The 16,043-nt window shown below is 36.8% G+C and overlaps 1 protein-coding gene across 1 annotated transcript in view; it reads left to right on the top strand.

Moving 5' to 3' along the window:
- COL24A1 (collagen, type XXIV, alpha 1) overlaps positions 1-16,043 on the top strand; it is a 396,106-nt gene that overhangs the window by 126,566 nt on the left and 253,497 nt on the right. Inside the window, exon 13 of the mRNA XM_010860327.1 lies at positions 1,562-1,606. Coding sequence (XP_010858629.1) covers positions 1,562-1,606 — 45 coding nt within the window. The remainder of the gene's footprint in view (positions 1-1,561; positions 1,607-16,043) is intronic.

Raw genomic sequence — 16,043 nt, 5'->3', positions numbered from 1 at the left:
TTCTGAAGGAGATCAGCCCTGGGATTTCTTTGGAAGGAATTATGCTAAAGCTGAAGCTCCAGTACTTTGGCCACCTCATGTGAAGAGCTGACTCATTGGAAAAGACTCTGATGCTGGGAGGGATTTGGGGCAGGAGGTGAAGGGGATGACAGAGGATGAGATGGCTGGATGGCATCACTGACTCGATGGACGTGAGTCTCAGTGAACTCCGGGAGTTGGTGATGGACAGGGAGTCCTGGTGTGCTGCGATTCATGGGGTCACAAAGAGTCGGACAGGACTGAGCAACTGAACTGAACTGAACTGGATGCTCCATTAACAGTTATTACAAAATAATAGCTATACTTCCCTGTGCCATAGAGTATATTCCCTATTGCTTAGGTATTTTATACATACTAATTTTTATCTCTCTATCCCATACTCCTATCTTGCCCCTCCCCGCTTCCCTCTCTCCATGAATAACCACTAGTTTGTTTTCTGTATCTGTGAGTCTATTTCTGTTTGGCTATATATATTTGTGTGTTTTATTTTTTAGATTCCACATATAAGTGGAATATTACACTGTATTCATCTTTCTCTGACTTATTTTACTAATCATAATATTCTCTAAATCATCCACTGCTGCAGATGTCAGAATTTAATTTTTTATGGCTCTGTAATATTACACACACACATACACATATACACACACATAATATATGTGTATTTATACATACATACACACAGATATATTTATCCATTCATCTGTTGATGGACCCTAGGGTTGCTTCCATGTCTTGACTATTGTAAATAGTGCTGGTATGAAGGTGTATTTTCAAATTACTATTTCCCAAACTGCTGAATCATATGTAGTTCTGTTTTTAGTTTTTTGAGAAACCCCATTACTATTTTTCATAGTGGCTGTATCAATTTATATTCCCACCAACAGTGTAGAAGGGTTCCCTTTCTTCCATGTCCTCACCAACGTTTGTTGTTTGTGTTCTTTTTATACCAACTTTGGTGGCCATTCTGACAGGTATGAGGTGATATCTCACGTAGTTTTGATTTGCATTTCTCTAATAATTAGCAGTATATAGCATCTCTTCATGTGCTTCTTAGCTAACTGTATGTCTTTGGATGCTGGGAAAACTGGGCAGCTACATGTAAAAAAATGAAATTAGAACATTTCCTTACACCATTCACAAAAATAAACTCAAAATGGATTAAAGACCTAAATGTAAAACCTGAAACTGTAAAACTCTTAGATGGGTACATAAGTAGAACACTGTTTGTCATAAATCATAGGAGTATTTTGGGGGATCTGTCTCCTAAGGCAAAAGAAATTAAAGCAAAAATAAATGAATGGGACTTAATTAAATGTACAAGCTTTTGTATAGCATAGGAAACCATCAACAAATAGAAAAGACAACCTATTGAATGGGAGATAATATTTTCAAATGATATGACTGACAAGAAGTTAATAATATCTAAAATATAAAAATGGTTTATGCAACTCAATGTAAAAAGAAACAACCCAATCAAAAAAGGGAATAAGTATTTACTTTTGACTTTTGTACATTCTAGGGTGTTCCTGGGATCCGTGGAAAGAGGGGTCTTAAGGGAAGACAGGTAATTAGATTCTTGTTTTATGAGGTTTGGTTTAGAGGAATATAATCTAATTGTATGTATGTTTCTCACCTGTTAAGCTAGTTGTTGTTCTTGTCATCCACAACCCATCTCATTCAACAGAGTTTAAATTTTGCCACTTTAACAGCCTACCTAATAATACCTGAGAATATGAAGAAATATTTAGATTAAAAAGTAACTTGGAATTTAACACTTCTAACCCATTTAATCAGAGAAGGCAATGGCACCCCACTCCAGTACTCTTGCCTGAAAAATCCCATGGACGTAGGAGCCTGGTGGGCTGCAGTCCACGGGGTCACTAAGAGTCAGACACGACTGAGTGACTTCACTTTCACTTTTCACCTTCATGCATTGGAGAAGGAAATGGCAACCCACTCCAGTGTTCTTGCCTGGAGAATCCCAGGGACGGGGGAGCCTGGTGGGCTGCCGGCTATGGGGTCACACAGAGTTGGACATGACTGAAGCGACTTAGCAGCAGCAACTCATTTAATATACCAGTGGAAGAGACCTTTATCCTTACGGTGGGGGTTTAGTCGCTAAGTCGTGTCCGTCTCTTGAGACCCCATGGGCCTGCCAAACTCCTCTGTCTATGTGGTTTTCCAGGCAAGAATACTGGAGTGGGTTGCCATTTCCTTCTCCAGGGAATCTTCTGGGCTCAGGAGTTGAACCCGAGTCTCCTGCATTGCAGGCAGACTCCTGCATTGCAGGTGGATTCTTTACCAACTGAGCTATGAGGGAAGCCTTATGAGACGGTCCTAAAATTAAAATGTTACAGTAAATATATGGACAATTTAACACATTAATAACAGCATTACTCACCCTACTTCTTTAGGGCTTTTTAAAATGCCCATTTGAGATGCTAGCTCAGAAACTACATTCTTATGTATTTAAATTTTTAAAAAAATCAAGTGAATTTTGCCTGATAATATAATTTGAGAGATGGTTAAAAATTGTGACATTATCTAATACCCCTATATTTAACAAGTGAGAAAGTTGTGGTTCAGAAAAGTGTTCTTGGGTTATCCTGGCTGTGTTGGTATAGCTAATTTGTACACGGTGTTAGTGACTCAGCTGTGTCCGATTCCTTGCGACCACATGGATCCTGCCACACTCCTCTGTACATGGGATTCTTCAGGCAAGGCTACTGAAGTGGGTTGCCATTCCCTTCTCCATGGAATCTTCCCAACCCAGATACTGAACCCGGGTCTCCTACATTGCAGACACATTCTTTACCATCTGAGCCACGAGGGAAGTCCAAATAGCTAATTAGTCACCCGCTTTTCACTTGTGCTGTTTTTATTACAACTCAGATATTTATTAGGATAAGACATTGTGTGCTACACTGTGCTGTCTACTCTATGAGGAAGAAAATTGTCTTTCATAACACCTTTTCTAAAATTTTGATGTAGATATTGTGTTGGCCCAAAAGTTCATTCAGGTTTTTCTCTATGCTGTTATGGAAAAAATCAAACAAACCTTTTGGCCAACCTAGTAATTAAAATCTTACTTGTAATGCTAAAAGATTGCAATCTTACCAGAATATTCATATCCTTTTAAAGTATTTTATTCTTTGAGCTTTGCATTATTTCTTATAGATTAGAATAGGTCAGCGTCACCATTATATGGGTGAGGAGAACAAGGCCAGTGATATTAAAAGTCTTGCTCAGGATCACGTAGTTATAAGTAGTAAAATAAAGAATTGAACCCAGCTCCTTTGAATATAAATCCAACAGCCTTTTTCTTACTACTTACATATTTCTACTGTCCATCTAGGGACAAAATATGATAAAGTTTCACTTTAATGAGTTTAATATATTAAGATACACTTATGAAACTAAGAAATAAAAAGTAAGCAAACATTTTGTTTTCTTGCAATTACATTCAACATTAAAGCTAATCTTATAACAATTACAACAGCAGAAGCTGTACCATCACCATTACCACAATCACTGTTTTTTATCTGCAAGCATATTATTTCTTTACAGTTTATCCCTCATACACATACTCCAACAGAAATACCTCTCATATGTCAAAATTCTAATCTAAATATGAAGATATGTGCTGCCTCAAAATTTGTATTAGGTGAAGTTTATCTTCTTTATTCTTGTCTTCTCCATTTTATGTCTTACTTTTTTCCCATCCATTCCCTAGCAAAGTATGCTGTCAGTAAAAGAACTAATTAATTTATTTATGCTACTATATTACTTCCAGTTGGAGAAGGCAATGGCGCCCCACTCCAGTACTCTTGTTTGGAAAATCCCATGGACGGGGGAGCCTGGTGGGCTGCAGTCCATGGGGTCGCTAAGAGTCGGACATGACTGAGCTACTTCACTTTCACTTTTCACTTTCATGCATTGGAGAAGGAAATGGCAATCCACTCCAGTGTTCTTGCCTGGAGAATCCCAGGGACAGGGGAGCCTGGTGGGCTGCAGTCCATGGGGTCGCTAAGAGTCGGACATGACTGAGCTACTTCACTTTCACTTTTCACTTTCATGCATTGGAGAAGGAAATGGCAATCCACTCCAGTGTTCTTGCCTGGAGAATCCCAGGGACAGGGGAGCCTGGTGGGCTGCAGTCCATGGGGTCGCTAAGAGTCGGACATGACTGAGCTACTTCACTTTCACTTTTCACTTTCATGCATTGGAGAAGGAAATGGCAATCCACTCCAGTGTTCTTGCCTGGAGAATCCCAGGGACAGGGGAGCCTGGTGGGCTGCCGTCTATGGGGTCGCACAGAGTTGGACACGACTGCAGTGCTTAAACAGTTACCTATTAATAATTATATTTTAAATATAGTTTAAGGCAAAATAAGTAATCTTTAATGGTGGAATTTTCGATATTGCTGAGAAAATATTTTCTCAGAGGCTCAATGTTATATCACTTAAGTGGCTACCATCTTTATTAATTTAGCTGGTCTTATATATATATATTAACTTTATCTTGACAATGTATGAATATTATTTACTTTCCTACTCCATGAAGGTGAAAGTGAAAGTGAAGTCGCTCAGTCCTGTCCGACTCTTTGCGACCCCGTGGACTGTAGCCTACCAGGCTTCTCTGTCCATGGGATTCTCCAGGCAAGAGTACTGGAGTGGGTTACCGTTTCCTTCTCCAGGGGATCTTCCCGACCCAGGGATCGAACCCAGGTCTCCCACATTGGAGGCAGACGCTTTAACCTCTGAGCCACCAGGGAAGCATGAACTGTAAAATTGTCCATGGAAGTTTTTAGATAACTTCTGGTTTCTTACTCCATAGGGAATTATAAAATTATCCAATATGCTATTGAGTTCAAAAGAGGAGTTCAAGAAAAATGTGGAAAAATAGTGAGTGGAGTGATCACTGGGCTCTTTTTTAAAAATTGTGCTGTTCTTTACATTACAAATTTTTTGAAGTTTTATTGCTTTAAAAATATATGCCTTTATAAGAGATTTAGATCTTTGGAAAAACTGTATTCAAAAAACATATGTATCCCATTTTTCCTAAATGGTATTTATTATAGAAAATCTGTCTAGTGTTTTACTGTGTCATGTGTGCTTTTTCTTTTTAACCAAAAAAGTGATTTGACCATGTTTATGAGGAAATCACTGTACTTAAAACTAAGATACAGTTACAACCACAAGTAAAATTATGCCAAGATTGACCTCAGCGACTGTTGCAGAATATTATCCTATGCATAAATGCTCCACCATGTTCTGTTTACTTTAAGTAAAATCATCTTCAAATAGCTTTGACATTAAGTAAGGGCATATATATTAGCATGGGGTATTATGTATCATGGGACACATATTTCAATTTAGATGATTAAAATTCCATGAGAAGAATGGTTACTTATGACAATTTTAATAACAGTAAATGGAAAACATCTTTTGATACCATTTCTAATCTCTTTGATGTGGAAACTATTAGCCATTTTAATACAAATATGGCCATTTATCTCATAATTTATCTCATATTAAATTATGTATGCTATTTGTTATATGTGAGGTAGATATTCAAATACAGAAGCAGAATTAAATGATCCAGGCCATCATAAAAAGCTGGCAGAAAGCGTACATGTGAAACAAAATACAAAAACCTGGAAATGCTGAAATCTAAAAAGAATCTATATTTAAGACATTTTTGGCTATGCATATGTCAAAGACTGTTACTTCCAACTTTCTGCTGGTTTCATAGCTACTTAGAAGGGTGGATTGATGCTTCATTAAGGTACAGCTATGTTGATCCCATGTTTTTTCATTTACTTAAGTATGAATAAGATGTACCTTACTGTACTCACCACTCCCTTCTAATTAATTTAATTAGTCTTACATTGTAAATGAGCTTGTTTCCTCAAGTTTTATGTAGATACAATTACTCAGTCTTTGCACATAGAATATGATAGAATATGATTCAATTTTTAAATTGAAGTATAGTAGATTTACAGTGTTAGTTTCAGGTATATAGCAAAATGATTCAGTTATACATATATATCTATATTCTTTTTCAGATTCTTTTCCATTATAGGTTATTATAAGATATTCACTATAGTTCCCTATGCTATACACTGCTTCCCTGGTAGCTCAGACGGTAAAGCGTCTGCCTACAATGAGGGAGACCTGGGTTCGATCCCTGGGTTGGGAAGATCCCTTCTGGAGAAGGAAATGGCAAGATCCCTTCTGGAGAAGGAAATGGCAACCCACTCCAGTACTCTTGCCTGGAAAATCCCATGAACTGAGGAGCCTGGTAGGCTACAGTCCATGAGGTCACCAAGAGTTGGACACAACTGAGTGAATGGAATCATTTGAATAATCAGTGTGTCTATTAATCCCAAACTACTCATTTATCCCTCCTTCCCTCTATCTCTTCCTCCTTCAGTAATTAGTTTGTTTTCTGTGTCTTTGAGTCTGTACTTGTTTTGTAAATAAGTTCATTTGTATCATTCTTTTAGATTCCACATATATGTGATATCATATGATATTTGTCTTTTCTGTCTTAATTTACTTAATATGGTAATCTCTAGGTCCATCCATGTTTCTTCAAATGGCGTTACTTAATTTTTATGATTGGGTAGTATTCCATTATATTCATATATGTGTGTGTGTGTGTATATATATATATATATACACGCAAACACATTCATACATACATACATGTCACATCTTCTTTATCCATGCACCTTGTCAGTGGACATTTAGGTTACTTCCATGTCTTGGCTATTGTAAATAGTGCTGCTATGAACATTGGAGTGCGTGTATTTTTTTGAATTAGAGTTTTCATCTTTTTTGGATATATGTCCTGGAGAGGGGTTGCTGGATCATATGCTAACTGTATTTTTGTTTTTTAAAGGAACTTCCATGCTGTTCTCCATAGTGATTGCACTAGTTTACAACAGTGTCGGAAGGTTTTCTTTTCTCCACACTCTCTCCAGCATTTATTGTTTATGGACTTTTTAATGATGGCCATTCTGACTGGTGTTAGGTGATACCTCACTGCAGTTTTGATTTGCATTGCTCTGTTAATTAGCCATTTTGAACATCTTTTCATGTGCCTGTTGGACATGGTTCAGTGTCAAGTAATTATTATAGCATGTAATTTGTAGAATAGTAGTAACTGTTTTTAGATAATTCCTTAAATTTTATGTAACATATTACAGTTATAGTTTTAGAGTCTCAAAATTACCAGAAACTGGTAAAAATAAATTATATAACTTTCTGTATTATAAAATATGAAACACTCTGATAGTCAAAATAGTAAAGAGAGTAGGCATAGAAAACTTCCAAATCCCAAGTCCAAGTCACTATAAATACGATCTTTGGATTACTATATTGGTTTTTATCCTGAATACTAAAGCTATATGTTTATATAAGTAATTTTAAAAAGTATAAAAATGTGTATGTATTAACATGGCATATATGTGTACACCACAGAAATTTATGGAGAAGTAGTAAAAGTTCAGTCCAAAATTGTCAGAATATTGCTAAGCTTAAGTTTGGGAAGATAATTGTTGTAAATCATGTGCCCATACTGGTTGCCAAAGAATCACTTATTTCCCTGAGTAAACACTAAGCATGGTATTAAGTTGTTGTGAATCAACTTCCTTAGTGATGTCTGTATTATTTTAATGAAATTATAGGCTTACAAGTAAGAGATACTTTCTCCTAGATAGTATAAATATTATATGATGCTACTGAAATGGATACATTTTAAAATAACATGTTATTTTCGTTGTTTGAATTATTTATTATTTAGCCTCATATTGGTATTTTTAAATCAATGTTTCTGTTTAAAGTTATTTCATTTAAAATTTCCCCAGAAAACTTACTTCACCCAAAATAAAACATTGTATTTATTCAGTTTGCAGATAGAGTTGATATTTGTAACACAATGTTTTTGGTTTTTCAACCTGGAAAAGTAAAAAACTGTTTTTTTAAAGAATTTGGTGTATTTTAGGATCAGGCTGTGTTAAAATTGTTTTATTAAAAAATTCGTTTGTTCCTTAGGCTTAGATTGTTGACATTTGAGAAGTGGTTTTTTTCCAAACTACTTTTGATTTTAAGATCTTAGTATTAGGTACTTACTAGTCAGAATTATTTTTAAAGACCTCATATAATCACTTACATATTAGTCAACATTTGTGTACTCATGCTTTTGGATATTGAGATAATATAGTTCTTAATGTCTTCCTTTTCTTCCCTGCTGCACTCTCTACAGTGTCACAATTGGATCAAAATCCTTATTGTCAGTTAATATTTGAGATCTTAAAAACAAGATGGTAGACAATCTTTATTAGCTGGGACTCTTAAACGTGATAGAACTACTGTTCTGTTTTACATGTCTTACTGTTTTTATTTGAGAAGCTTCTTGGAGCATATGATATGAACCAAATTATTTAAAAGCATAACACCACCTGCTGACATAATAGAAAAGAAGAATGCTGTTTAAAAAAATGAGCAATACAGGGAAAGAGGATTTATGTATATGTGTTAAACTTATTATTTTATTGTTCTTGTTCAGTCACTAAGTTGTGTCCAACTGTTTGTGACCCCATGGACTGCAGCAAGCCAGGCTCTCCTGCCCTTATCTCCTGAAGTTTGCTCAAATTCATGTCCACTGAGTTGGTGATGCTATCTAACCATCTCATCTTCTGCTGGCCTCTTCTCCTTTTGCCTTTAATCTTTATCAGCATTAGGGTCTTTTCCAGTGAGTCAGCTCTTGGCATTAAGTGGCCAAAGTATTAGAGCTTCAGCATCAGTCCTTCCAATGAATATTCAGGACTGATTTTCTTTAGGATTGACTGGTTGGATCTTGTAGTCCAAGGGACTCTCAAGAGTCTTTATCCAACACCACAATTCAAAAGCATCAATTTTTCAGCACTCTGCTTTCTTTATGGTCCAACTCTCACATCCATACATGACTACTAAAAAAACTATATAGTTTTGACTATATGGACCTTTGTTGGCAATGTGATGTCTCTGCTGTTTAATGTATTGTCTAGTTTTGTCATAGCTTTTCTCCCAAGGAGCACATGTCTTTTAATTTCATAGCTTCAGTAACTGTCCACAGTGATTTTGGAGTGCAAGAAAATAAGATCTGTCACTGCTTCTACTTTTTCCCCTTCTATTTGCCACAAAATGATGGGACTGGATTTTATATATGTTACTAATTCCAAGTAGCTCTCTTTTTAATGAAAAGTTTCCAAACTTCTTTCTGTAGTGCCACAGTTAGGAAATTCTACAGCTCCATTAAAAAAAAAAAAAAAACATTTTGCAGGGCTCACAGTAGTGTCTTACAGTGTCTTAATCAATAGTCTCTTACGGTAAGTTGAAGCAAATTTATATAGCTCCATGACCTAAACTATCTATGCCCAAACTGACTTTTCCAGGATTGAAGATAACATATTGGAGATTGGATTGGCTCTCAATAATACCTAGAAAATCGTTGTCAAAATATACAGGTTTTTTCCTGAGGACTTTTTCAGATCTGATAATAATAGGTTACAAATAATCAAATCATATTATAATTGAGGTTTGATTAAAAGCAAAAGAGTATTCAGTTTTGTTCCTATGACCATCAAAGTATCACAACCTAGAATAGTGAGCAAAATAACACCCTTAGGCACTGGGACTTCAGAGATGTTTACTTTTCTAAGTATAGAAAATAGTGTCTCCTCTTCTCTTCTCAGACATCTTTCTGCTAGAAGAATCTATTTTAGGTAAACTGTATTTTGGCTTCTAACTCCAGTGTTAGAATTTCAGAATATAAAATCCTCTGTTAGACATCTGTTATTAGTTCTTTCTTTAGCCCCAAACAATCTTAAATATGTACTGCAAAGCCATGTTTCAAACACATACATTTTATGGAGAATTTGGAGACAGTGTTTCTTTGTCCCAGGAAAAGTTGAGTTAATTTATAGAAAGAGAACTAGTACTGCTAGAGCACTACAAAAAATTGTCACTAATTTTTCAGTGATTCTACCTCTTTCAGGAAAAATGTATTTTCTGGATTCTGCTTTACTGGGATAGGCTGCAGTAAGTAGGTTTGGCTAACTATAGCTTGACAAGAGGGTTTCCTATGTGGCTTAGTATTCAAAGAATCTGCCTGCCAATGCACAAGATGCCAGAAACACAAATTCAATCCCTGGGTTGGGAAGATCCCCTGGAGAAGGGAATGGCTACCCACTCCAGTATTCTTGCCTGAGAATCCCAGGGACAGAGGAGCCTGGCAGGCTATACAGTCCATGGGTTTGCAAAGAGTTGGGCATGACTTAGTGGTGATAAGCTTGACAAGAAAAGCTCAGGAGTTTGAATTAAACCTACCTTCAAGGTCAAGTCAGTTACTGACCAAGAAGAGAGATGCCCAGTGAACACAACTGGTAAATTTGAGGAAATCCAGGCAGAGCATGATTTCATGGGAGTATGACACCAACAAGTGGGAATTCAGGCAGGCATTTATTTTCAGGGTGAATAACTTCAGGGAGAACTCAGGAGTCTTGTAGGTTATCAAAATGAGGAATGTGAAAATGTGAGTGCAAATATGGAAGTGAGATTTGGCTTGGGTTCATGGTCTGTGTTCTCCTTGTGGGAAAATTTAAGAATAAGGTTGGCCTTTATGATTGAGGGGTAATGTTATGCATCAAAAATGGTTCTTGAACATAAAAATAAGGCAGATTCTTGTTCCTAGAACTAGAGTACAAGTGGTAACCAGTCTTTAACAACAATACAGGAACTTCAGTCTGAGAACTGAGGCCCAGATCATAGCTAGGTTAATAATAAAACCTGATTGGATGCTAAATCTCCAAGAATTTGGCTGAAACCCCTTAAATTCTTACCTAAGTTTACAATTAGTCTCAACTGTTAGGGAATGGTTTACCATTGAAATGTGGATCAAATTGTCTTACCTATGAGGAAAAGAAAGAGGCAAAGACTGAATTATCACCAAGTATTTTATGCTCTAACTTTCCTTACAGTAATAGTGTTTGTCTTTAAAGGACTTTAAACTATCAGGATTTTCTGGTAATATGTATTCATGTGTAGAACGTATAAACTTGACCTGTAGGTCTTATTTTAGTATATTTAATCCTAGACAATTTAGTGTAGTCTTCTCTTTTTATTTCTTCATCTTGGAAAAAGTTAAATTTCTGTTTTTATTGGTAGTGCCTGTTTATCAGTAATACCTGTTTAGTGTATGTATCTTTTACGATAACTTTTATTTATCTCTACTTTAAGTTGAACTTTTTTCTAAACATTTGTTCTTTAGAAAGAGTAAAATGTGTTCACAGTTCATTGTAGTCTTTAATATAAGAAGTTTGCAATGCTCTTGTTTTTTTATTCCATAAATATAGTCATCAATATTTTTATGGTTTAATTCTAATCTTTCTCTAGTTGTTTTATATTCAGTATTTTTTAATGTCTTTGTAGAACTAGGAAAATAATTCTCTTACTAGATTCCAAAAGCAGTAAGTTTTCCACTGTTTCATGATACTTAGCTTACTACCAAGTATAGTATCTATGTGTAGTCTGTGGTATTAATACCACATATGTATTCAGGCATACCAAGTCTAGAATACTTCTTTTGTTCTTAATGTTTGATAACTACCATATTTGATAGCAGTAACATCAGACCCAAGCAAGAGAGAAGCTTGATCTGGGTTCTGCATTTTAGAGGACCCTGCACTTCAAAAACAAATAAAATAAATGTATTAAACACACACACACACACACACACATACACACACACATACACATACACATGAGTTCCCCATCCTTCAGGATCCAGCCTTTAGCATTGGCATTGTATGACCTGTAATCTTAGACATCCATTCATGTTGTTATGTATTAGGTACCTATTCTTTATTCCATGTTAGAGGTGTAAAAAACAATACATATGTATTATTTCTTATAGTTTCTGTGGGTCAGGAACTTGAGAGTGGCTTATTTGGGTGGGTTTAGCTTAGGGTTTTATATGAGGTTATAATCAACATTTGCTAGCTAGGTAATGCTCAAAATCCTTCAAGCTGGGCTTTAGCAGGACATAAACTGAGAAATTCCAGATGTATAAGCTGGATTTAGAAAAGGCAGAGGAACCAGAGGTCAAATTACCAACATTTGTTAGATCATAGAAAAGGCAAAGGAATTCCAAAAAAAGAACTAATTCTGCTGAAGCTCCAATACTTTGGGCCACCTGATGTGAAGAGCTGACTCATTGGAAAGGAGCCTGATGCTGGTGAATATTGAGGGCAGGAGGAGAAGGGGCTACAGAAGATGAGATGGTTGGATGACATCACTGATTCCATGGACATGAGTTTGAGCAAACTCTGGGAGATAGTAAAGGCTAGGGAGGCCTGGCGTTCTGCAGTCCACAAGGTCGCAAAGAGTTGGACATGACTGAGCACTGAACAGCAAGGAGCCCCTCTAGTCACTGTTTTTTAAAGGAATTAAGCATAGGGAGGTTAGGTCACTTATTCAAGGTCACCCACAGCTATAGGGGAGTCAAGATTTGACCATATAGATCTGGCTCCACTGAACTGACTTGTACCCTGAGCATGGATACAAAGTTGTTTGTTGAAATCATTGTAAAATATATTTCAATGAAAATCCCTACCCGATAGTCCAGTCATCTGAAGGCTTGAGTGGCACTGAAGGATCTTATTAAGGTGGCTCACTTACTGGCTGGTGGGAAGTCTCATTTCCTCCCCATGGGGAGCTCTCCACATGGCAACCTGAGCGTCCTTTTTTTTTTTTCCAGTAAATTTTTCTTTTTTTTTTTTTTAATTTTTGGCTGTGCTGAGTCTTCCTTGTTGCACATGGACTTTGTCTAGCTGTGATAAGTGGGAGTTACTCTTTCACTGCAGTGTGTGAGCCTCTCATTGTGGTGGCTTCTCTGTGGAACCCAGGCTCTAGGTGCGTGAGCTTCAGTAGTTGTGACACACGGGCTTCGTAGTGGCAGCTCATGAGCTCTAGAGCGTGCAGGCTTCGGTAGTTGTGGCATGAGGGCTCAGTGGTTGTGGCTCCTGGGCTCTAGAGCGTGGGCTCAGTAGTTGTGCTGCATAGGCTTTTTTGTCCCATGGCATGTGGAATATTCCTAGACCAGGGACCAAACCCATGTCCTCTGCATTGGCTGGCAGATTCGTATCCACTGCTCCAGCAGTGTAAGTCCTGTGTCTTTACAGCATGGCTGTTAGCTTCCACCAGAGCAAGTGGTTAATGAGAAGAAAATGAATGGTTAGTGCCTTTTGTGACATATCTTTGGAAGTCACATACTGTCAATTCTATATTCTGTTAGTCACATAGACCAGTCAGAATTCAAAACGGGAGGGGATATGCAAGGGCATTAATACCAGTGAAAACCCTGAGGATCCATCTCTGAGGCTGGCTACCAAGGTATTTTAATAATATTCAAGCCTCAGAGAAATTCTTCTCCACGTATCTTGCCTATAACCTCACATCTGAATACCATAAAGTTTTGTAGATGGTACCACTACCAAAATGAAACACGGAAACTGCTTGAGTTTATGATAAGGATTGAGCAGCCAGTAGAAGCACTGAGGTCGAGGAAAGATGAATTAATGTATCTAATTCTCCTTTCAGCATGAATGCAATAGGATCTTGTGTAATGAAGTACTGTTTTGGTAATGCAAACCTTCTATTTTCCTGCTTCTCTTTGTGCTCTGATTTTTGGTTTCAGAGGTAGTAGAATGAATACAGTATTTGTAGTAGTTGCACCCAGAGACTGAGAAACATTTTGTAGTATTAAACAATTCATATTACTCTTAAATTTGTATTTCATAGGTATAGACACAAAGTTCATGAAGCAGGATAAAAATTGTTTACATTGGCAACTAGATGCATAGGAAATGTTAGAATAGTGAAAATTTCAAAATACAGATATTAGATTACATTAAAATTTTAAAGACAATATAAATTTTTAAATTTATTGAACCAGTATTATTATTCATTATTTATAATTTGCAATATAAAATAAAAATCAGAAATTTTTCAAAGATAAAAATTTTATCTTTGTTTACTTAACAAATTTTACTTAAAATTTTAAAATCTAAAAATAGTGCAAATAGTCTTACATTGAGCATTACCACATAGTAAAATTTGCAATAGGACTGTGTACACTAAAATGTAGATTTAATTACCAATTGTGTATAAGTTTCCTATCTGTTCCTACATAATAAATACCACAAATGTAGCAGCTTAAAATAATACTGATTTATTATCTCACAGTTTTCATGGGTCAACCATCCAGATACTACTTAACTAGGTCTTCTGCTGAGGGTCGTGAAGCCGCGGTGTCAGCTGCTGCATTATAACCTGGAGTCTTGGCTGAGAAGAGTTCACTTCCAAGCTCATTCAGGTTCTGAGAAGATTTTTTTTCCTTGAGGTTGTGGAACTGAGGATTCTGGCTTTTTGCTTTTTTTTTATTTGGGGGGAGTGGTGTAGCCCACCTTCAGGTCCTATAAATTGTCCACAGTTCCTTGAGGTCATTCACAGTTCCTTGCCGCGTAGGCATCTCCAACACAGCTGCTTGTTTATCAAGCTCACATGGGAAGATTCTAGCTCCAGACTGCTAAAGTGGACTTGTGTGTGGTATAGCATAATCACATCAGTGACATCCCATCATTTTACTGTATTCTAGTTGTTAGAAGAAGCAAATCATAGCCCCACCGCACTCAAAGGAAGGGTTTGGACAAAGATGTGGACACCGGGAGGTAGGAATCATGAGGCATCACCTTAAAGGCTGTTCACTGCAGTGATCAAGCAGTGGAAATGAGCAAGAAAATTATTCACAACTTGAAGAGATCAAGTGAAGTTCCTTACAAAATAAATCTTTACAAACTAAAATTTTGTAAACTGATCAAAACAATAAAAATGTAAGAAAGAGAATTATGTTCACAGAAGCAACAGTGCCACTCTGGTATGCCCATTTAGAAGACGACAAGAAATTGCCATTTATGCTAAAATGCCATTATGCCAACTTGCCATTTGTGAAATTGGCAAGTTGAGCAAAAACTCAAGCTTTCCTATGGATGATAACCTGCAAATTGGCCATTACACCCTTTGATAGGAAAACTCAATTTGATTAAATTAGTGGTTATAATTTTCCACTAAGTAAATATGAGGGAAAATTTATTATTTCATTTTGAAATGTATTTTTTTTGCTTTTTTTTCTTTAATTTAATTTTATTTTTAAACTTTACAATATTGTATTAGTTTTGCCAAATATTGAAATGAATCCACCACAGGTATACCTGTGTTCCCCATCCTGAACCCTCCTCCCTCCTCCCTCCCCATACCCTCCCTCTGGGTCGTCCCAGTGCACCAGCCCCAAGCATCCAGTACCGTGCATTGAACCTGGACTGGGACTCATTTCATACATGATATTGTACATGTTTTAGTGCCATTCTCCCAATTCTCCCCACCCTCTCCCTCTCCCACAGAGTCCATAAGACTGATCTATACATCAGTGTCTCTTTTGCTGTCTCGTACACAGGGTTATTGTTACCATCTTTCTAAATTCCATATATATGCGTCAGTATACTGTATTGTGTTTTTCTTTCTGGCTTACTTCACTCTGTATAATAGGCTCCAGTTTCATCCACCTCATTGAACTGATTCAAATGTATTCTTTTTAATGGCTGAGTAATACTCCATTGTGTACATGTACCATAGCTTTCTTATCCATTCATCTGCTGATGGACATTTAGGTTGCTTCCATGTCCTGGCTATTATAAACAGTGCTGCGATGAACATTAGGGTACACGTGTCTCTTTCAATTCTGGTTTCCTTGGTGTGTATGCCCAGCAGTGGGATTGCTGGATCATAAGGCAGTTCTATTTCCAGTTTTTTAAGGAATCTCCACACTGTTCTCCAAAGTGGCTGTACTAGTTTGCATTCCCACCCACATTATAAGAGGGTTCCCTTTTCTCCACACCC

Source organism: Bison bison, unplaced genomic scaffold, assembly GCF_000754665.1.
Source record: "Bison bison bison isolate TAMUID 2011002044 unplaced genomic scaffold, Bison_UMD1.0 scf7180017864466, whole genome shotgun sequence".
NCBI lineage: Eukaryota > Metazoa > Chordata > Mammalia > Artiodactyla > Bovidae > Bison > Bison bison.
Note: the sequence above shows the minus strand (reverse complement) of the source record. Positions and strands in the feature narration are given on the sequence as shown.